Raw genomic sequence first — 24,102 nt, 5'->3', positions numbered from 1 at the left:
TAGCAAGACACCCCCAATAAAGGAGTGGTTCTGCAGGTGGTGACCACAGACCACTTCTCAGTTCCTATGCTTCCTGGCTGATGTTTTGGTCACTTTTGAATGCTGGCGGTGCTTTCACTCTAGTGGTAGCATGAGGCGGAGTCTACAACCCACACAAGTGGCTCAGGTAGTGCAGCTCATCCAGGATGGCACATCAATGCGAGCTGTGGCAAGAAGGTTTGCTGTGTCTGTCAGCGTAGTGTCCAGAGCATGGAGGCGCTACCAGGAGACAGGCCAGTACATCAGGAGACGTGGAGGAGGTCGTAGGAGGGCAATAACCCAGATGCAGGACCGTTACTGCCGCCTTTCTGCAAGGAAGAGCAGGAGGAGCACTGCCAGAGCCCTGCAAAATGACCTCCAGCAGGCCACAAATGTGCATGTGTCTGCTCAAACGGTCAGAAACAGACTCCATGAGGGTGGTATGAGGGCCCGATGTCCACAGGTGGGGGTTGTGCTTACAGCCCAACACCGTGCAGGACGTTTGACATTTGCCAGAGAACACCAAGATTGGCAAATTCGCCACTGGCGCCCTGTGCTCTTCACAGATGAAAGCAGGTTCACACAGAGCACATGTGACAGACGTGACAGTCTGGAGACGCCGTGGAGAACGTTCTGCTGCCTGCAACATCCTCCAGCATGACCGGTTTGGCTGTGGGTCAGTCATGGTATGGGGTGGCATTTCTTTGAGGGTCCGCACAGCCCTCCATGTGCTCGCCAGAGGTAGCCTGACTGCCATTAGTTATTGAGATGAGATCCTCAGACCCCTTGTGAGACCATATGCTGGTGCGGTTGGCCCTGGGTTCCTCCTTATGCTAGACTTCATGTGGCTGGACTGTGTCAGCAGTTCCTGCAAGAGGAAGGCATTGATGCTATGGACTGGCCTGCCCGTTCCCCAGACCTGAATCCATTTGAGCACATCTGGGACATCATGTCTCGCTCCATACACCAACGCCACGTTGCACCACAGACAGTCCAGGAGTTGGCGGATGCTTTAGTCCAGGTCTGGGAGGAGATCCCTCAGGAAACCATCCGCCACCTCATCAGGAGCATGCCCAGGCGTTGTAGGGAGGTCATACAGGCACGTGGAGGCCACACACACTACTGAGCATCATTTTGACTTGTTTTAAGGACATTACATCAAAGTTGGATCAGCCTGTAGTGTGGTTTTCCACTTTAGTTTTGAATATGACTCCAAATCCAGACCTCCATGGGTTGATAAATTTGATTTCCATTGATCATTTTTGTGTGATTTTGTTGTCAGCACATTCAACTATGTAAAGAAAAAAAGTATTTAATAAGAATATTTCATTCATTCAGATCTAGGATGTGTTATTTTAGCGTTCCCTTTATTTTTTTGAGTGGTGTAGTTGTGTTGGCTATTGTTCTGATGCCTCTCTCTCTCCATCCCTCTCTCTGCTATCTCTCTGGGCAGACTGTTGCAGCTTTGCCAGCGTACCATGGCTCTGCCAGTCGGCCGAGGCCTGTTTACCCTCTTCTCCTACCACCCTGTGCCAACGGAGCCCCTACCAGTGCCTAAACTCAACCTTACTGGTACTGTATCCCTTGGGCCTTTCTCATACCTGTGTGTGTCTGAGAGATCGTGTCTGTCTTCAAACTAGTACTGGCCAATATATCAAATTCATTTGAATGTATGTTTTTGCGTGATATTTCAGATGCCTGTATCGCAAGAATGACTTTTAAAAATATTTTTGGTGCACCTTCTCATTTACACCAGAGAGCTGAATATAATGACAAGATGCTCCTACAATGGGAGTCGTTGTCCCAAAACCGGGAAGGCAGGCGACAAGCTTAGGTTCAAAATGAACCTCTAGAAACGCATTGGGCTTATTTTGGACAGGTTTTGGCGAGTGTGAAACCTCTCGCTTTGCATTTTCCTCTCTGTTTACACACACACCAAGCCCCTGCCACTCACACCAACAAAGTTGAGAGATCACTTCTTCCTCTCTGACAAGTGGTTTCAACTCGCTATTTGCATTTGAGGTTTGGTCCAACAGAATTGGTAATATGGCCACTGAAACACATGGAGACATTATTTTACTGTAACAGAGAAGATAAGCCTTCTAACGAGACCCTTTTTTATGTCACAACTACACATTGTGCCCAGAGCAGACACTACTAAAACAGGAGTATCAATGAATGTTGATTCTTGAAAATGAATGCTCAGTTTGTTGCGCGCGGCATTGCGGTACCACATACCACAAGCAGCATTTTAGCCAAAGACTGTTATACTAGCTGTCTAGTCTGTGTTTTCTAAATGTGCAATAAGCATAAAACACAATTTTATAAGGAATGGGCAACTCGTTCTCATTCTGAGGAATAAGGTAGGCCACTTGATTTCAACATCTGAACAAAGTGGACAGGCTAGCATGCTGGTCAAACAGTTGGAGACGGACAGAAGGGTGTGTTCATAACGATTCAACTGTTCTACCTTGTTAGCTAGCAAATAGATCCAAGTTGGCATATATAAAGATTAGCAAGCTACTCACTAGAACGTTGACTTGTGCTTGAGAGATTGTTTGAGACCTGTTTTGAATTTTCTATAATGCCTGCTACAAGACGTTAGTCATTACATTTGTAACAAAAAGGGCATTTTCATAGAATGACTTGAAAGCCAGATCAGGGATTATTGCAAAAAAGCAGGTTAAACTATTTTGATAAAATAATTTAATTGTTAGTGGGGCTTAAATTTAGCCTTCATTTCACACGCCCTCAATTTTTGAAATGTAGTGTATTTGACATTTACTTGTACATAAAGCTTATTTAGAGAAAACATTGAAATCGTGAATCTTAAGTTTGAAGAGAAAAATATATATATTTTTAGGCCATATTGCCCAACCCTACTTCAAACACGTTTACAGAAATAGTTATGACAAAACGTCAAGTACAGGAATATGTTGTTTTTCCTTTGAAGATCTGAGTAAAAAGGCTTTTCTCAGTCTGTCTATGCAAGTTCAATCTATGGGTGTGTTTTTAACAGCAGCCCACAAGAAAGCTCACAAAGCTCACTTTAGTCAGTCTGGATCTGTAATTACAGCTGGTGCTTCAGTGTGTTGCTTTTTAGGACAAGGGAAAGAATGCAATGTGTGTGATCACTGTGATGAGAAGCAGAAACTTATTTTGAACCCGGCAGGCCATGTTTACATTGCTCCTTGGTGCTAACGTGATTCTGGCCTAAATGTCGAGAATGCATGCATGCGTGTGGAGTTTGTCAGAATCCGATATGGAGTCCTGTGTTTCTGGTGACAGGTCGTGCGCCCCCTCAGAACACCATGGTAGATCTGAACAGCGGGAACATTGACGTTCCTCCCAACATGACGAGCTGGTCCAGCTTTCACAATGGGGTGGCTGCAGGCCTGAAAATCGCTCCGGCCTCCCAGGTGGACTCTGCCTGGATCGCCTACAACAAACCCAAAAGCCCCGAGCTGGCCAACGAGTATGCAGGCTTCCTCATGGCTCTGGGCCTCAACGGACACCTCACCAAGCTGGCCACACTCAACATACATGACTACTTAACCAAGGTGAGCATGCATGCAAACACAGGTTCTGCGGTTGAGTTTAGTCGTGTACCTTTTCTCATTACATGTTTTGAAGCTTCTCTAGATTGCACGTTGGTTTTAGCAGAAATTGTCTCTCGGCATCCTGTTATTTTTCTCACATGAAAGTGGGAAGGCCTCAGCGCGCTGAGAGCTGAGTTTCACTTGACTTTTCCCTGGCAGTGACGCATAGCAACTTTCTCATTTCCAGTTAGGCCTGCCATAGAAGGCTGTGTGGTCATATCTTTCACATCTCTCAGCTCAGGAAAGATCAGTGGTTATTTACTACAGTATACGATTTTACTACTATTCTCATTCTTGTTAGCTTATCACCTGTGCCAGGACAGATGAGCCTACATTGGAGCACAACATGTGAACTTTTAAAGGTCTGCTGCTGTACTGTTAATTAGGATATAGTACAGCAGTGTTTGATGGCTGAAAATGTAATATTGAATTATTTAAGTATGAAAGGGATCAGGTGATTTACGCAAAATTAGTACTTCCAAATGTTCTCATTCATTTTGTTACGTAGCGTAATTCTATGATGAAGGAGAAAATAACTTATTTTAGGCTGAACTACAGTGTCGTTTGGTTCCCCCAAAAAGAGGACGAGGGCAAAAAATTACCTCACTCAGCACATGTTGAGCAAAGTGCTCTGATCTGTTAACCTCATTGTTTTATACTTGCTCCCCATTCAGCCCTACACAGTAACTCCTAATCTCTCTATTTGTTAATAAACAAGTGAACCCCTCTGTGTATAAAGTCCATGGGGGACTAATGAAAATGGCTGCCTGTGTGTCCTTAGGGCCACGAGATGACAAGCATCGGGCTGCTCCTGGGTGTGTCCGCAGCCAAGCTGAGCACCATGGACATGTCAATCACCCGCCTGCTGAGCATTCACATTCCCGCACTGCTCCCGCCCACCTCCACTGAGCTGGATGTACCGCACAATGTTCAGGTGGCTGCCGTGGTAGGCATCGGCCTGGTCTACCAGGGCACAGGACACCGCCACAACGCGGAGGTGCTGCTCGCTGAGATCGGTCAGTGATAGATACATCCCTAATGAAGTAAATGTTTTGTTGTCTCGTGGGGATATTTGCAGGGAGGAGGGCATACAACACTAAATACAATACAAGACACAAACTGTTTTGACATGGAACTGCTGGTCCCACTTAAAACAAACAACTTATACATGCTTTATAATTGTATATGTAGACTTCAGATGCAACAGATGTGTCACATATCATTAATAAGCATATGTCATGTTGTAAAGGGTGACATAACAACTCCCAATGTATGATGCTTTGCACAACCTAATTTCTTATGAGATTTTAGGATGGTTGCGCAAATTGTCATGTTTCATTCTTAAAGTTTTACTGGGAAATGTCCATACAGCATCTGCATGTCAAGCATTTGATTTCATGGGGAAATTCATTTAGATCTTTAGTTAACAATAGTGTTGTTTTGAATTATGTACGCTGAGCAAATTTTAGCGCAGATGGTGTTAGCAAATCGCACATATTTTGCCAAGTGGTGCGCGCTGTTGTTTTGGCCGCATGAGAGAGAGATTTGACCAATCAGTAACTGTATATTTCTATGCTGTTCTGTTATGTAGAGTAATATCATGTGATCTTGCAGACATTGATCCGCTCATGCGCAGAATCATCTGAACTTTAGCTGTTGGAAGCAGGGTTTCTGAGAACTCTGATCTGCAGCCTTGCCCTTTTATTTATTCACCGTCTTTATTTAACCTGGTCAGTTTACTCCGAGCATGTCATTGGCTTAGCATCACACTGTAGGCCTCACATGACAGTTACCCCTGACCTGCTCCAGGCCAGAACACAAGGTTTTCACTAGGTATGGCAGTTGCATCACATCAATACAGTTTCACACTGTTTCGATGGGGCAAGTCATTTCAGGTGGAATCTCACACTTCATATCAGCATCTTAATTTGCATGGGTTATGTCAGCCTTTTATAAAGCACATTCTTTTTTTGGGAAATGTACATAGTGTGTTATCACATTTAGCAGTGCACCCTGCATATGGAGCTGTTATGTCACCCTTTAATAGTCCCTTTAGTTACAGTATACTTAAGCCAGATGGTTTGTGAAGCGTCTATGTTGTGCCTGAATATTGAATAGATTATAGGTGCTGGCGCTCCAACCAAGATTTTAAAAATTGTCTGGACTGCTGAAGGGGGGCTCAGTCCTTAGAAATAGAAACGGAAATGTCTAAGGAAGGTTCAACATGACAGCCTTATTCTCTTCAATGATTAGTATTGCTGTCACGTTTCGGAGCAAGCTTTGTTGTCAAGGCAGAACTTTCTCTAAGATGCGTCAGCAAAAAAATATATCATTGAAGTAAAATGTATTCCTTAAAATATGGTGCTTTGATGATGGAGCTTACTCCGAAACTCCAATAGATATTGAAGTTAACAGATGTTGCTGCTTCCTGCAGGTCGACCCCCTGGTCCTGAGATGGAGTACTGTACAGACCGCGAGTCCTACTCCCTTGCCGCTGGGCTAGCCCTGGGCATGGTCTGTCTGGGGGTAAGTCTAGTAGTACACACTGCAATTACACTACTGGATCAGCTCTGCAGTTACTGTACTCCTGTGTATGTACTCCTGTGTATACTCCTGTGTATGTAGAGAGGTAATAGAAAGAGAAAATGTTCTCACATGGAAAGCACTCTTCATACGTCAAAAGGCTGAGAAATCATAAAAGGGTGCTGAATGAAGAAGGTGACTAAATGCATCACTAGCGTTCACTCAGGATGTGGATCATCTAAAAAAAACTGAAGAGGAGAGTTTACCAGTCACTGAATGACCCCTTCCACTCCCACCCTCTCTCTCCATAGCATGGCAGTAACCTAATAGGTATGTCTGACCTGAACGTCCCTGAGCAGCTCTACCAGTACATGGTGGGGGGGCATCGACGCACCCATGCCGGCATCAACAGAGAAAAACACAAGTCCCCCAGCTACCAGATCAAGGTAAAGGGGAAAGAAAAGCAAACGGCGAGACAACTTTCCTCACTTGTAGGCTGTTAGGTTATAAATAAACGGAGTAAAAACCTCACGGACCGCGAGTAAAGCTCAAACTAAGTTTATTCACCCACTGGGTCACACAGCTGCATAAGACAGAAACATGTTCCCACCAGCATAAATATTTATACCCCCCCCTTTAGACGGAGTCTCCTCCTTTCCTCTTAACATTACATCTTTGCAGAAAGTTAAGTGATGTGGGTAATAAACTGTTCCTTCTCCCTTCATGTGACCTGACCTCGTCCCCCATTCCTCACTAATCCACAGCTACAGTGGGCCAAAAAAAGTATTTAGTCAGCCACCAATTGTGCAAGTACTCCCACTTAAAAAGATGAGAGGCCTGTAATTTTCATCATAGGTACACTTCAACTATGACAGACAAAATGAGAAAAACAATCCAGAAAATCACATTGTAGGATTTTTTATGAATTTATTTGCAATTTATGGTTGAAAATAAGTATTTGGTCACCTGCGATTCTCGATTGGATTCAGGTCTGGACTTTGACTTGGCCATTCTAACACCTGGATATGTTTATTTTTGAACCATTCCATTGTAGATTTTGCTTTATGTTTTGGATCATTGTCTTGTTGGAAGACAAATCTCCGTCCCAGTCTCAGGTCTTTTGCAGACTCCATCAGGTTTTCTTCCAAAATGGTCCTGTATTTGGCTCCATCCATCTTCCCATCAATTTTAACCATCTTCCCTGTCCCTGCTGAAGAAAAGCAGGCCCAAACCATGATGCTGCCACCACCATGTTTGACAGTGGGGATGTTGTGTTCAGGGTGATGAGCTGTGTTGCTTTCACGCCAAACATAACGTTTTGCATTGTTGCCAAAAAGTTCAATTTTGGTTTCATCTGACCAGAGCACCTTCTTCCACATGTTTGGTGTGTCTCCCAGGTGGCTTGTGGCCACTTTTAACAACACTTTTTATGGATATCTTTAAGAAATGGCTTTCTTCTTGCCACTCTTCCATAAAGGCCAGATTTGTGCAATATACGACTGATTGTTGTCCTATGGACAGAGTCTCCCACCTCTGTAGCTGTAGATCTCTGCAGTTCATCCAGAGTGATCATGGGCCTCTTGGCTGCATCTCTGATCAGTCTTCTCCTTGTATGAGCTGAAAGTTTAGAGGGACGGCCAGGTCTTGGTAGATTTGCAGTGGTCTGATACTCCTTCCATTTCAATATCGCTTGCACAGTGCTCCTTGGGATGTTTAAAGCTTGGGAAATCTTTTTGTATCCAAATCCGGCTTTAAACTTCTTCACAACAGTATATCGGACCTGCCTGGTGTGTTCCTTGTTCTTCATGATGCTCTCTGCGCTTTTAACGGACCTCTGAGACTATCACAGTGCAGGTGCATTTATATGGAGACTTGATTACACACAGGTGGATTGTATTTATCATCATTAGTCATTTAGGTCAATATTGGATCATTCAGAGATCCTCACTGAACTTCTGGAGAGAGTTTGCTGCACTGAAAGTAAAGAGGCTGAATAATTTTGCACGCCCAATTTTTCAGTTTTTGATTTGTTAAAAAAGTTTGAAATATCCAATAAATGTCGTTCCACTTCATGATTGTGTCCCACTTGTTGTTGATTCTTCACAAAAAAAATACAGTTTTATATCTTTATGTTTGAAGCCTGAAATGTGGCAAAAGGTTGCAAAGTTCAAGGGGGCCGAATACTTTCGCAAGGCACTGTATAAACATTAACTTATGTTGTAGCAAGTATTTCAAATTACAACCCACCAAAGCCTACTGTCCAGTTCATCCCCATCTAACATATTAACATTTTTCCTAATGGCACAAAACCAAGGTCTGACAGAACACACTGCCCATATACTTTGTCCCAACTGTGAGGGTTTCTGGTTATTGTCTCGGGTAAAAAAAAAAAAAAGTTAACTAATGCCCCTGTTCTTTGTGACAGGAGGGTGACACCATCAACGTGGACGTCACCTGTCCTGGAGCGACACTGGCGCTGGCCATGATCTACCTGAAAACCAACAACAGGTGAGAATGGATTCCACCACCACCACTCTTATTCTCATATTAGATTAGCCTTCAACGAGACGCAATGTCCTATTCTCTTATACTTGACTCCACTCAGCATGCTCCCTGTAAGTAATGGACTCCATCTAATCTTACATGGTGCATCACAGCACATCTTGTCCCCAGCGCTCCAGCACATACAAAAGGACTTCTTCAGTTATAAGCTATCACCTGGTTCTGGTTGCCATTAACACTTATTGTCACCCCTTCACAGGTCTATCGCTGATTGGCTGAAAGCTCCAGACACCATGTTCCTCCTGGATTTCATCAAACCAGAGTTTCTGCTTCTCAGGGTGAGTCAGTGCAGAGAAGCTCAGCTACTGTAGCCACTGTGTACTGGCCACTACGGACCTGCCTTATTCACTGTGCCAGACCACAGAGTGTGCAAAGCTGTCAAGGCAAAGGGTGGCTACTTTGAAGAATCTAAAATATATTTTTGCTTTCTACTTGATTCCATATGTGTTATTTCAGAGTTTTGATGTCTTCACTAATATTCTACAATGTAGAAAATAGTAAAAATAAAGAAAAACCCTGGAATGAGTAGTTGTGTCCAAACTTATGACTGGTACTGTATATAATTAAAAATGTCTGATCCACTACCCTTACACATTGTCACTGTCTCCTCTCCCTCCTCAGACACTGGCCAGGTGTATCATCATGTGGGATGAGATTCTACCCAACTCGGAGTGGGTGAGCAGCAATGTGCCTCAGGTAACTGCCCTGAATATGCACACATGCACGAAAACCTCAGCTCATTAGACACAAGTCACTGCCAGCACAAACCTCTACTCCGGACAAGTGGTAATATCATTTCGGCCTCGGGTTCTTGGGGTGAACAGTGCAGAAGGCCCAGTCCATAGACATTAGCGGTTCAATCTGAGGCTCTTAATGTTGTTAATTAGTCATACTGTGTGATGAACCTGTTAATGAATGACATCAGTGCTAATAAGGAAACTAAGTTTCAGTCCTCAAATGACTCTTTACTGCCAAGCGCGCACGACTGAGGCAACAAGGGTCAATGGTATTTCCTCCATCTGGACCCATTTACACGTCAACAAGATCAAATTAGTTAATATCCCCAAAAACAATGATAACAATGATTATAGAATCAAAGATCAGTTTGCTTTGTTTTGAATCCAGATTATCCAAGAGAACATTGGGAACCCAGTGGTTTCAGAGGATTTGAACATGGAAACTTTAGCGTGAGTAGAAACTGACTTTACGTAAAGTTTCCTTAGCTCTCTCCGCATGGCTGGATATGCGTTGGTGTGTTTAGTCTCATAATGATGTGTGTGACAACTCTTGTCCTCAGCCAAGCCCATGACTATATAATTGCTGGAGCATGCATGGCAGTGGGATTTCGCTTCGCTGGCTCGGCCAACTCGGATGCATTTGACTGCTTGGTAAGAAGAGCGAACTTCAAAATAAGTTAGTTTTTGACTAGTTCGTCTCTAACCCTTCTGTTTCTCGCACAGTACAAGTTTGCAAGGAGTTTCATGCAGTGTTTGACATCAGCGACAGCGACGGTTGTAAGTTTCACTGCTTTCATATTTCTCCCAACCATAATGTCCATTTACGCCAATAGAATACACTCAAGCTCCAAATCACCACAACTAATCTTTCTGTCTGTCTCTGTGTGTCTCCTATGCTAGACGGGCCACTATAACCTGCAGACATGTCTGAGCATGGTGCTGCTGGCCCTGTCCATGGTGATGGCTGGCTCTGGTAACCTGAAGGTGCTGCAGCTCTGCCGCTTCCTCCACAAGAGGACCAGCGGAGAGATGAACTATGGCTTCCACATGGCCCACCACATGGCCCTGGGCCTGCTCTTCCTGGGAGGAGGGAGGTGAGACATGTTTTCACAACAGGTTTCAGCCAGCCTCTCCAATGATCATAGCTGACATAAATATTTATTGTACTGTCTTTTGCATTGAAAGTAAATCAAACATAATCTAGTCAAGGGATGTTTTACTTTTCACCTGTCATTTGTATCCGTATCAATATTGATTGTATGTTTTGCTACAACAAGTAGATACCCCATAGTCACTGTTTGCATAGCCCTGGGATATTTGAACTATTTGTTATAAAGAACACTCACATAACAGGACACCCCTCATGAACTCATTATACAGTTCATGAGGGGTGTCCTGTTATGTGAGTGTTCTTTATAACAAATAGTTCAAATATCCCAGGGCTATGCAAACAGTGACTATGGGGTATCTAGTTTTATGTAACAATACTCATTACTGATGCTAAATCTGTCTCCTTATCAACATTTACTGGACAAACCCTTTGATTTTAGACTTGCTGTTTTTAGACTTGCTTATTTTAGGGCTGACAATTGCAGGGGGCTGGGGCTGACTTCCAAATGTCGCAATTTGAATGCCCTTATTGTAGTATTCTCCGCCTATTCCGGCCTTGAACATACGCCTGCGTAAGGAAAGATTGTAGTGGGGATCAGACATATGGCGTCTTTCTTTTAATCTTTTCTTGCACTCACTCTATCTTTTTCTCTCTCTGGATGTGGTCTGTGGATAATTATTTCATCCTGCATAGTAACCAATCACCATACAGCCCTGCCAGTCTGGCTTTCATCATAGAACCTGAAGTGAAACATTTATCTTCTCATTTTGTGTAGCTACAGAGTTCCACAATGAGCCTAGTCTCAGCATAGGGAATGGGTCAATTCAAACATCGTAATATTGCTCAGGGACAAGTTTCTGAAAATGAATTTGAGAAGCGCTAAATGAACATCCATTCTCAGTGAATATGTTACTCTACAGTTCAAGATGAGATCAGTGTTGAGCAAACATAAGTTGACTGTTGCTCTGTATGTTTTTGTGGGCCTTGTTATCAAGCTGACTTGTGTAGTAAATAGTGCTGTTTTTTTTCACTTTTTCACTGTCTGTAATACACTTCGTAAAAACAGGAACATCCCAGCCAGTTCTCTTTATCTGTTGCCGTGGATGAGTGGCAGCTCGTGGGTTGAGAATTAATCTCTTCAGTTAGTTATTTTTCTCTCCAAGCCGACACAATGGTTTGAACCAGCCTAAGCACACACTTAAGTGCAGTCATTAAAAAAAATAATTTTTTTTTAAGTAGGGCTTTTATGAGCACAAATTACGTCAGGTGCCTAGCATTTCAAAACTGTTTTGCTCAGGCCAAATTCCTCATTTGTTCTTTGGACCTATTTGCCAAAAAAGGATTATATTGTAATATGTGCCAACATCAACACTGATGTGATGTGCCTGTTTGTTTACATTAATGTCTGTATCCATGATGTAGTGGTCTGATAGTGGTTTCCATGATTTAGTGGTTATCCCATTGTCCTCTCACAGGTACACTCTCAGCACCTCCAACTCGGCCATCGCTGCCTTGCTTTGTGCTCTCTACCCCCATTTCCCTGCCCACAGCACAGACAACCGGTAAGACACAACCTCAGGGAATACAAACAATAGGTACAGCTTATCAGAGCTCTAAAATGGCATTATAGACAGAGCTCTAATGTAACGGCATAGACTTTCAATGACCATAATGAATTTGGTGTGTACTGTTTGAAAGTATTGCTGTTTTGAGCTGTAGATTTTAAGAATAACAAAATGGGCTGTGAGACGGGGAGGGAGTGTTATATGAGGCGAGATAAGTCATCAGAACTTCTACTGACAGAGTCAAGTCAAGCTCTCTAAGTCCATGACCATAATTAAGAGTAGTTAAAGAATACCATATAGATGAGTGCTATTCAAGTATTGCATATTTTTCGTTTCTACCTGGTAGGTGGTTTATCAATTGATTTGTAGAAGATTAGACAATGTTCACTCATCTGGTCAGTTCTGGCCGGTTCTGACTCAGTTGTTGATTAAATTTAATCAAGTTGATTTGATTTAGAAGGAAAGGGTGAAAAGCAGCAATGCTGTGGCCCTCCAGGTCCTTAATGTAAAATGTTTGTGTGTGTGATCTCTGTGCTTCAGGTACCACCTGCAGGCTTTGCGTCACCTGGGTGTCCTGGCGGCTGAGCCTCGTCTGCTGGTCCCAGTCGATGTGGACACACTGAAACCCTGCTACGCCCTGCTGGACGTCACATACAAGGTATTCAACTCAATGATTTCGTCCCCAGTCAAAATACAACCTGTTGAGACCAATGCATGGTCATAACTCCCATTTAGTGTCAACCTAGCTGTGTCTGCTATGACCTTCATATGTGATACCTTCAAGATGAGTCTGACTCATTCATTCAGAATTAAAGCCACGTGTTAAAACAATCACTGGAGACTTATGAACTTGAAAATGATGAAACTAAACAGGTGTTAATAGAGGGAAGTTAACATTTTGGAATGCACTTCCCAGTTTCAGTTTTGCATGTACTCATCTGAACCCTCACTATAGAGTTGATTGGTACAGGGCGCACTTGTATTAGTAAGAGGCAATAGAAGTGTAAGCTACATGCAATTCCTTAGAATTTGGCCCTGCTAATAGTAGTAGCAACAAGCAACTGTTGACTTCCCTGTATTTAATATTGATCTTGTTACACAGGAGAACTCAAGTTGAACCTTCTCACTCTCATTTACTGAAAGCGTCATAGGTGTCCGACTGGGCGCTCTCTTGCGTCATAAATGTTTCTGTGAACATAACCGTAGTTGTCACTTCCTCTATTTAGCCTTATTTGAGGAGGCTTTGGTACTGTGTGTCTGTCATTTCATTATTAGCCTAAAATTACATGTGCACAATTTATTTTGTTGCCTTTATTTAACTATTTAACCATTTAAGAACAAATTCTTATTTACAATGATGGCCTACCAAAAGGCCTCCTGCCGGGACGGGGAATTAAAAATACGAAAACCGTTAATAGAAATATGGGACAAAACACACATCACAACAAGAAAGCCAACACAACATTACATAGAGACTGAAGAAGACAACACAGCAAGGCAGCAACAAGTGACAACACAGCATGGTAGCAACACAACATGACAACAACATGGTAGCAACACAACATGGCAGCGGCACAACATGGTACAAACATTATTGGGCATAGACAATAGCACAAAGGGCAAGAAGGTAGAGACGACAATATATCATGCAAAGCAGCCACAACTGTCAGTAAGAGCGTCCATGATTGAGTCTTTGAATGAACAGATTGAGATAAAACTGTCCAGTATTTGTCGCAGCTCGTTCCAGTTGCTAGCTGCAGCAAACTGAAAAGGCGAGCGACCCAGGGATGTGGGGACCTTTAACAGAATGTGACTGGCAGAACAGGTGTTCTATGTACTCAATATATTGTTCTTGGGCACAGGGACATAAAACAAGGTAACCTGCCAAAATTACTACCGACCCGTAGCATTCACGTCTGTAGCCATGAAGTTCTTTGAAAGGCTGGTCATGGCTCACATCAACACCATTATCCCAGAAACCCTAGAACCACTCCAATTTGCATACCACCCCAACAGATCCACAGATGATGCAATCTCTATTGCACTCCACACTGCCCTTTCACACCTGGACAAAAGGAACATGTGAGAATGCTATTCATTGACTACAGCTCAGCGTTCAACACCATAATGCCCTCGAAGCTCGTCACTAAGCTAAGGACCCTGGGACTAAATAAGTCCCTCTGAAACTTGATCCTAGACTTCCTGATGGGCCGCCCCCAGGTGATAAGTGTAGATAACAACAACACCACCCTGATAACAACAACACCCTGATCCTCAACACGGGGGCCCCTCAGGGGTGCGTGCTCAGTCCCCTCCTGTACTCCCTCTACACTCATGACTGCACAGCCAGACACGACTCCAACACCATCATTAAGTTTGTGATGATCAGACCTACAACTGTTGTGTCATTTGCAAAGACTAGACCGCCTATAGGGAGGAGGTGTGAGACCTGGCCGTGTGGTGCCAGGACAACAACCTCTCCCTCAACGTGATCAAGATAAAGGAGATGATTGTGGATTACAGGAAAAGGAGGACCGAGCACACACCCGTTCTCATTGACGGGGCTGTAGTGGAGCAGGTTGAGCGCTTCAAGTTCCTTGGTGTCCACATCAACAACAAACTATCATGGTCCAAACACACCAAGAGTTGTGAAGAGGGCACAACACAACCTATTCCCCCTCAGGAGACTGAAAAGATTTGTCATGGGTCCTCAGATCCTCAAAGTTTACAGCTGCACAATCGAGAGCATCCGATCTGGTTGCATCACTGCCTGGTATGGCAACTGCTCGGCCTCCGACCACAAGGCACTTCAGAGGGTAGTGTGTACGGCCCAGTGCAACACTGGGGCCAAGCTTCCTGCCATCCAGGGCCTCTAAACCAGGTGGTGTCAGAGGAAGAACCTAACAATTGTCAGACTCCAGCCACCCAAGTCATAGACTGTTCCCTCTGCTCCCGCACGGCGCCCCCTGCACATTGACTCTGTACCGGTACCCCCTGTATATAGCCTCGCTCTTGTTATTTTACTGCTGCTCTTTAATTATTTGTTACTTTTTTATTTCTTTAGGTATTTTTCTTAAATGTATTGTTAGTTAAGGGCTTGTAAGTAAGCATTTCACTGTAAGGTCTATATATCTGTTGTATTCGGTGCATGTGACAAATAACATGTGATTTCATATGGAGGATGAGGGCTGCAGTTAATATCTCAGATAGGGGGGAGTGAGGCCTGAGATGATGATGTGGCCGGGGACACTTTGAAGAAGCAAAATCCAATATCTTGAAAACATGACTTCTGACATGCAACTGATTTTGGGACTGTATCAACAGTGGACTAATTAAAAAAATACCAAAATATATTTTTCGCCTGGAGTTTTCCTTGAAGGTCTGCTGAAGGTTGGGTTTGCGGGTTCACCATGAAGTGCTCCTTATTTCAATTACTCTGGAACAGCAGAGGGAGAGACCTGCGGCGCACATAAATTATAATGACACCCCCTGCATATGTGCAATCACACACTTCACCTCTGCATGTACACACACACTGCATATTTCGATGTTCACTATGATGTTGCATGCAGCACACGTGTACATGATTTGAATGTGTACATGGTGAATTTACATTTTCATTTTTTTGTGCACAGAGCTTTAATCCATGTTTCAGTTCATGTTACGTATGATGGCTGTGTGTTCCTGTGTTAATTTCTTCTTGAAAGTCTTCAGAGCATATTTATTGTTTTGTTTTTCTCCGTATCAGGAGACTCCATGGTATGAGGAGACTACAGTGGAGCTGATGGCCCCCACCATGTTGCCTGAGCTGCAGCTCCTCAAAAAGGTAGAAGGAAATGTAGTACTTTGTGCAGCCTGACTACATTTGTCTGATAATCTTTCTGTTTAGTCTTGTCAAGCAGGATGGTTGATGTCAACATGTTTGTTTGGAAATGAGTAATGCGATTTGGACTTTTATAAGCTTTTCTTACTTCCTTTTTGTAATACAATACAGGGAAGAAAGGTCACTTAGTGTGGTCAAACTCGGCTATTACAAGAAAATAATATGATATTTCCACATTGTTCTCAAAATAAAGTTTTAAAAAGTATTGGCTGACCTACTTGTTTTAATGTGCTTACAGGTGAAAGTAAAAGGACCAAGATACTGGGAGCTGTCCATAGACATGAGTAAAGGGACTCAACATCTAGAGTAAGTCCTCCACTTGTATGTGAAAAGTTTCTGGCCCAATATACAGATTCATTTCATAATATTTTGTGGGTGAGAAGTTACCAGGTCTATGTCCAGTGATGTCTTTACGATACAGAGAGTTTGTGATGTGCTGCTGTAATGGTTGATAATGGCCGCAAATGTTTTGTCCATACTAACGAGCGACCCAAAATGTGTGTATTTGACTATATAAACTCAGCAAAAAAAGAAACGTCCCTTTTTCAGGACCCTGTCTTTCAAAGATAAGATAATTTGTAAAAATCCAAATAACTTCACAGATCTTCATTGTAAAGGGTTTAAACTGTTTCCCATGCTTGTTCAATGAACCATAAACAATTAATGAACATGCACCTGTGGAACGGTCGTTAAGACACTAACAGCTTACAGATGGTAGGCAATTAAGGTCACAGTTATGAACACTTAGGACACTGAAGAGGCCTTTCTACTGACTCTGAAAAACACCAAAAGAAAGATGCCCAGGGTCCCTGCTCATCTGCGTGAAAGTGCCTTGGGCATGCTGCAAGGAGGCATGAGGACTGCAGATATGGCCAGGGAAATAAATCACAATGTCCGTACTGTGACACGCCTAAGACAGCGCTACAGGGAGACAGGACGGACAGCTGATCGTCCTCGCTGTGGCAGACCACATGTAACAACACTTGCACAGGATCGGTGTATCCGAACATCACACCTGCGGGACAAGTACATCACAACTACTCGGGCAGTTGTTGCCATCCAAATCAAATCAAATTTTATTGGTCACATACACATGGTTAACATCTGCTAAACGTGTATGTGACCAATAGAATTTGATTTGATTTGGATGGCAACAACTGCCCGAGTTACACCAGGAATGCACAATCCCTCAATCAGTGCTCAGACTGTCCGCAATAGGCTGAGAGAGGCTGGACTGAGGGCTTGTAGGCCTGTTGTAAGGCAGGTCCTCACCAGACATCACCAGCAACAGCGTCGCCTATGGGCACAAACCCATGGTCGCTGGACCAGACAGGACTGGCAAAAATTGCTCTTCACTGACGAGTCGCGGTTGTGTTTCACCAGGGGTGATGGTCGAATTTGTGTTTATCGTTGAAGGTATGAGCGTTACACCGAGGCCTGTACTCTGGAGCAGGATCGATTTGAGGTGGCAGGTCCGTCATGGTCTGGGGCAGTCTGTCACAGCATCATCAAACTGAGCTTGTTGTTATTGCAGGCAACCTCAATGCTGTGCGTTACAGGGAAGACATCCTCCTCCATCATGTGGTACCCTTCCTGCAGGCTCATCCTGACATGACCCTCCAGCATGACAATGCCACCAGCCATACTGCTCGTTCAGACAGAAATGTCAGTGTTCTGCCATGGCCAGCGAAGAGCCCGGATCTCAATCCCATTGAGCACATCTGGGACCTGTTGGATCGGAGGGTGAGGGCTAGGGCCATTTCCCCCCCAGAAATGTCTGGGAACTTGCAAGTGCCTTGGTGGAAGAGTGGGGTAACATCTCACAGCAAGAACTGGCAAATCTGGTGCAGTCCATGAGGAGGAGATGCACTGCAGTACTTAATGCAGCTGGTGGCCACACCAGATCCTGACTGTTACTTTTGATTTTGACCCCCACTTTGGTCAGGGACACATTATTCAATTTCTGTTTGTCACATGTCTGTGGAACTTGCTAATTTTATTTTGGTCGTTGAATCTTATGTTCATACAAATATTTACACATGTTTGATGAAAATAAACGCAGTTGACAGTGAGAGGACGTTACTTTTTTTTTTTGCGGAGTAAACTTCTCTGTGTTGTAGGTCCATTCTTTCCAGAGATGGGGTTCTGTATGTGAAGCTGCGTGCGGGGCAGCTGCCCTATAAGGATGACCCTCGGGGTTGGAAGAGTCTATTAGCACCCAACGTCAACAACAGGAACTCAGAAGTCCGCACATTCAAGGTACAAACATCCTGGCTCTCCGCTTACAATCCAATCCTTTGATGGTGCAAAAGAGGCACAACATGTTTCTATGTTAATGCTACTCCAGAATGATATTGTATACATAGAAGGTTCAGTCATACTTTACCATGCAGGTCATATTTGAGAAGGTCTGGTCACAAATTTCCTAGGTGGCAAAGTCTAGTTGGGTATGGCTTGCATACAGTATTTTTTTAATTGAACCTTTATTTAACTAGGCAAGTCAGTTTTTTTTATTTTATTTAATTTTTTATTTGAAATTTTACCCCTTTTTCTCCCCAATTTCGTGGTATCCTATTGTTGTAGTAGCTACTATCTTGTCTCATCGCTACAACTCCCGTACGGGCTCGGGAGAGACGAAGGTTGAGAGTCATGCGTCCTCCGATACACAACCCAACCAAGCCGCACTGCTTCTTAACACAGTGCTCAACCAACCCGGAAGCCAGCCCCACCAATGCGCCGGAGGAAAACACCGTGCACCTGGCCACCTTGGCTAGCGCACACTGCGCCCAGCCCGCCACAGGAGTCGCTGGTGCGCGATGAGACAAGGACACCCCTACCGACCAAGCCCTCCCTAACCCGGGCGACGCTAGGCCAATTGTGCGTCGCCCCACGGACCTCCCGGTTACGACAGAGCCTGGGCGCGAACCCAGGGACTCTGATGGCACAGCTGGCGCTGCAGTACAGCGCCCTTAACCACTGCGCCACCAAGTCAGTTTTAAGAACAAATTATTATTTACAATGACAGCCGACCGAGACAGGGGGTTAACTGCCTTGTTCAGGGGCAGAACGACAGATTTGTACCTTGTCAGCTCGGGGATTCGATCCAGCTACCTTTCGGTTACTGGCCCAAAGCTCTAACCACTGGGCTATCTGCTAGACCAGTACACACATGTATTTCATTAATATGTCAAGGTTGAGGAAATTGAATAGCTGAAATCAGTATAATAGACCTAGTATAATGAGTCCGAAAGGGTAAAAATAGGTCATATTGATGCTCATATAATCCCAGTATAACAAGGAGTAGTCACTTGACGTCACTCTGGAGTGGCAGAACAAAACCAATATGTCTTGACAGTATGTGTGACCACTTATTTCCCTGTTCACTCAATGTCAACCTCCATACCTGTCTATTGCCCAATAGCCTTCTCAGTCAATATGTCCCACTAGGTGCAATACATCATCCCTCATTGGAAACCTTCCAGAGCCCTTCAGTGTGCGTGCCTCCCTTAGGCACGATCAGGAAACCTTGTTGTAGCAGTTTTTTTTTCTTCCACAGCCCGAGGCCATCTCAACCTTCACCTCCGACGCTGCCTTGGTCTCCTTTGCTGAGTACTTTTGTAAATCCTCGGAGAGCGTGAAACATGTGAGTTGATTAGGAAAGTATGGTATATGGTGCAGCAGGAGGCACGTTTTAGCGATAGGTTAACATTCAAACACAGAGGAGAAATTTGACTTAGACTGCCTATGTCTCCCCTTGTGAATGCACTTGTTAATCACTTGAATCCTATTTACACCAGTTACATATTAAATCCGTATATGTAATTGGAGACACTGTGAAATTGAAGGAGATTGGTGATAACCTTTTGTTCATGATTTTATTTAAATTATTGAAACACCCTTCACTGTCCTATTTTATAAGTCCAGTTTTTTTCTGATTGTTCAATTGATAAGCTCGCACTGAATGGCGCTTATATTTACTGTTGTCTTTGTCCAGAAACGGGACACTTTGGCCTTATTCTCTGCCATTCTATATGAGTGTGTCACTCAGGAGAACCCTGAGATGCTGCCGACATACATCGCTATTGATCAGGTAAGAAACATTAGAAATTACCCATACAATGGCAACAGTGGTCTCTCCAACCCTGTTCCTGGAGAGCTAACCTTGAGGATCTCGCTCCAACCCCAGTTGTAACTAACCTGATTCAGTTTGTCAACATGATAATTATTAGAATAATGTGCACTAGATTAGGGTTGGAGTAAAAACCTACAGAACGGTAGTTCTCCAGGAACAGGGTTGGATAGCCCTGATGTACATGCTCCCACTCATAGAATGCAACTGTATTACAGTTAGTTACAAAATATTCACCTTGCAGAAATTGCTCTGCCATTTACTGGTTGCTAAAGTTCTAATAGTTCCCTAATTTCCGTTTATGTGATGAAACAAGCAAGTATAGTGTAGAGAATCATTCACCATCTAAACCACTGAAATATACTTTCCGTACCCAAAAGTAAAAGACACAAAAAACAAAACTTTAGCACGGGAAGCATAGAAATAGAGTACATGGAACAGATCTACCGCTTCTTAGACTTGCTTTCAATGAGAGTGACAGATCTATAATAAGTTTTCATAGATTGACTTTTCACACTGCAAACTGATGTCACTTCAATGTGTTCTCGATTGTATTTCTCCAATGTCTTCTCTCTCTCTGTGTGTGTGTGTTGACTATTTTCTCCCCCAGGCGGTACGGACCCTGGAGCAGACGGAGATGTGTGAAACGTTTGCTCTGTGGCAAATGAGACTGGTATTGGAGCTGTGTGAGAGCAGGGTGCTGCAGCACAGACTGAGGGAGGGGGCACAGGGCAGGGGGCTGCTGCTCAGCTCTGAGTTCCTGCCTGTCATGAAAAACTCTGCTGATGGCACCCTGGACCGCTGGCTCACTGGTGAGCAGTCTCAACACAGTGGGAGAGGCACAGAGGATAGACTATTAACACATAAACTATTAACACATTGAATGAACTGTACATTTGAATGTACACAGTAGTTTGTACCAGTGTGTACCTGTACTGTGACACACAGTTCCTATCAATGGGACTGTACGTGCCAGAACATGTCTTTGGGTGTGACAACTAAAGATGTGGGAAACGTGGGAGGTGATTATGCCAGGCTTTCTTTATCATGAAATATTGGCAAGTAGCAACCATCAATAGAAAACGGATTGTGATAGTCTTAAATTAGGAATAAATAAAATAAAATGTTATTTTTCACATGTGCCGAACACAACAGGTGTAGACATTACCGTGAAATGCTTACTTACAAGCACTTAACTAACAATGCAGTTTTAAGAAAATATTTACTAAATAAACTAAAGTAATTTTTGTTTTATTTTTTAAGTAAGATAATAAACGAACAATAACGAGGCTATATAAAGGGGGTACCAGTACCGAGTCAATGTGCGGGGATACAGGTTAGTCGAGGTAATTAGTAGGGGTAAAGTGACTATGCATAGATGATAAACAGCGAGTAGCAGCAGTGTAAAAACAAAGGGGGCGGGAGCTTTTTGGACCTAGACTTGGCACGCCGGTAATGCTTGCCATGCGGTAGCACTGAGAAAAGTCTAACTTGGGTGACTGGAGTCTATGACAATTTTTTGGGGGGCCTTCCTCTGACACTGCCTAGTATATAGGTCCTGGGTGGCAGGAAGCTTGGCCCCAGTGATGTACTGGGCTGTACGCACTACCCTCTGTAGAGCCTTATGGTCAGATGCTGAGCAGTTGCCGTACCAGGCGGTGATGCAACCGGTCAGGATTCTTTCAAGGGTGCAGTTGTAAACTTTTTGAGGATCTGAGGACCCATGCCAAATCTTTTCAGTCTCCTGAGGGGGAAAAGGTGTTGTTGTGCCCTCTTCACTCACTTAGTGTGTTTGGACCATGATAGTTTGTTGGTAATGTGGACACCAAGGAACTTGAAGCTCTCAACCTGCTCCAGTACAGCCCTGTCTATGTGAATGGGGGTGTGTTCAGCCCTCCTTTTCCTGTAGTCCACGATCAGCTCCTTTGTCTTGCTCACGTTGAGGGAGAGGTTGTCCATGCACCACACTGACAGGTCTCTGACCTCCCTATAGGCTGTCTCGTCGGCCTAACGCTGTTGTGTTGTCAGCAAACGTAATGATGGTGTTTGAGTCGTATTAGGCCACGCAGTCGTGGGTGAACAGGGAGTACAGGAGGGGACTGAGCACACACTCCTGAGGTTACCCCTGTGTTGAGGATCAGCTTGGCAGATGTGTTGTTGTCTACCCTTACCACCTGGGGGTGGCCCGTCAGGAAGTTCACGATTCAGTTGCAGAGGGAGGTGTTTGGTCCCAGGGACCTTAGCTTAGTGATGAGCTTTGCGGATGTAGCCTGTAATCAATGGCTTCTGGTTGGGATATGTACGTACGGTCACTGTGGGGGCGATGTCGTCGATGCACTTATTGATGAAGCCGGTGACTGAGGTGGTGTACTCCTCAATGCCAATGGATGAATCCTGGAACATGTTCCAGTCTGTGCTAGCAAAACAGTCCTGTAGCTAAGCATCTGCGTCATCTGACCACTTCCCTATTGAGTGAGTAACTGGTGTTTCTTGCTTTAGTTTTTGCTTGTAATCGGAATCGGGAGGATAGAATTATGGTCAGATTTGCCAAATGGAGGGCGAGGGAGAGATTTGTGTGCATCTGTGTGTGGAGTAAAGGTGGTCTAGAGTTTAAATGTTTATTTTTTTTTAAACCTCTGGTTGCACATGTGACATGCTAGTAGAAATAAGGTAAAACAGATTTAAGTTTGCCTACATTAAAGTCCCCGGCCAGCTAGGAGCGCCGCTTCCGGATGAGCATTTCTTTGTTTGCTTATGGCCTTATATAGCTCCTTGAGTATGCCTTAGTTCCAGCATCAGTTTGTGTTGGTAAATGGACGGCTATGAAAAATATAGATTAAAATTATCTTGGTAGATAGTGTGGTCTACTGCTAATGAGGTGCTCTACCTCAGGCCAGCAATACCTCAAGACTTTCTTAATATTAGACATTGCGCACCAGCTGTTATTGTCAAACAATCAGGTCCATTACATGAGTGCATGTAACCTCTTTACATCTGACCTGTGTGTGTGAAACCCTTCCCCCGTCTCCACAGATAACAGCCATGTATTGAGGTCATACATGAGTGGCCAGTCCCTTACTGAGGACATGCTGTCCAACATGCTGGCTTGCTTCCTGGTTTACCACTCCATCCCCTGCCTCAGTAAGCTGTCTGCCACACACCTGGAAGGTAAACGACTGTTAGCTGAATGTTGTGGTTAGATTTATGTTTAGTTTGAACCGAACATGTTTGACACTGGTGGTCTTCTTATTTGGCTGACTGCTGGATTCTTATATCTGACTTTTGTCTCATGTGCGGAGAAGTCGTCATGTCTCTGCTGGTCTCATGTTTCTACCAATCCACTCACTTGTTTCCACAGGAAGTACATCGTTCCCTGAGCTTCTGTTGAAGTTCAGTCAGCTGGGCATACCTGTACGCGCCCTGCTGCGTTTGGGCCCTCTGCTTCTAGGGACTGCGGGCTTCTGGACCGGCCAACTGGCCTGTTGATATTACCCTGACCTTTGACCACAAACCTTGGTCTCTGACTTTACCCTGGTCTTGACCCACAAGGGTCACTCTGCAATGCTTGTTGCAGCTCGCAAGAAATGGATATGATATAACATTTCATTGTAAAGGCTTTCTTGATACAGATTGTATGTCAAATGTTTGTACTGTACTTGTTTGGTTTCAATATATACAGTAAATAAAATGTGATTTGAGACTAATGTTAGTGTAAGTGACAAGTATTTGCACTGAATGTATTTAAAGGTAAAGCTGTTAACTAACGGATGTGGACGACCAAGAACTTTAAGCATCGTACATGTTATTTTGGCCAACTCTGTGTGGTTACAGTATTGCTATTTTGTATTTCCATTTCGGCACGGGATGTAGTCTAGACTGTTACCTTGAATTATCAGAAAATTTGTTCCGGAAAAGTTGTTCAGATATTAGTTCAGTCTCTGCAGTATGTTTTGGGAAGTAGTGCGTGGGCTGTTG

At 43.9% G+C, this 24,102-nt stretch overlaps 1 protein-coding gene across 1 annotated transcript in view; it reads left to right on the top strand.

Moving 5' to 3' along the window:
* Positions 1-23,889, top strand: part of LOC124038324 (anaphase-promoting complex subunit 1-like) — a 64,202-nt gene extending 40,313 nt beyond the window's left edge. Inside the window, 22 exon segments of the mRNA XM_046354058.1 lie at positions 1,472-1,590; positions 3,307-3,578; positions 4,399-4,633; positions 6,052-6,143; positions 6,452-6,586; positions 8,566-8,648; positions 8,902-8,980; positions 9,324-9,398; positions 9,828-9,889; positions 10,000-10,090; positions 10,163-10,216; positions 10,340-10,533; positions 12,026-12,112; positions 12,656-12,773; positions 15,864-15,941; positions 16,237-16,304; positions 18,119-18,257; positions 19,555-19,641; positions 19,993-20,088; positions 20,738-20,939; positions 23,161-23,295; positions 23,486-23,889. Of these exon segments, the coding sequence (XP_046210014.1) occupies positions 1,472-1,590; positions 3,307-3,578; positions 4,399-4,633; positions 6,052-6,143; positions 6,452-6,586; positions 8,566-8,648; positions 8,902-8,980; positions 9,324-9,398; positions 9,828-9,889; positions 10,000-10,090; positions 10,163-10,216; positions 10,340-10,533; positions 12,026-12,112; positions 12,656-12,773; positions 15,864-15,941; positions 16,237-16,304; positions 18,119-18,257; positions 19,555-19,641; positions 19,993-20,088; positions 20,738-20,939; positions 23,161-23,295; positions 23,486-23,613 (2,629 nt within the window). The 3' untranslated portion in view covers positions 23,614-23,889.
* Positions 23,890-24,102: the final 213 nt, after the last annotated feature.

The sequence above is a fragment of the Oncorhynchus gorbuscha genome, linkage group LG06 (genome assembly GCF_021184085.1).
Source record: "Oncorhynchus gorbuscha isolate QuinsamMale2020 ecotype Even-year linkage group LG06, OgorEven_v1.0, whole genome shotgun sequence".
Taxonomy (NCBI): Eukaryota; Metazoa; Chordata; class Actinopteri; order Salmoniformes; family Salmonidae; genus Oncorhynchus; species Oncorhynchus gorbuscha.
The sequence above is the reverse complement of the archived record's forward strand: the minus strand, read 5'-3'. Positions and strand labels throughout refer to the sequence as shown.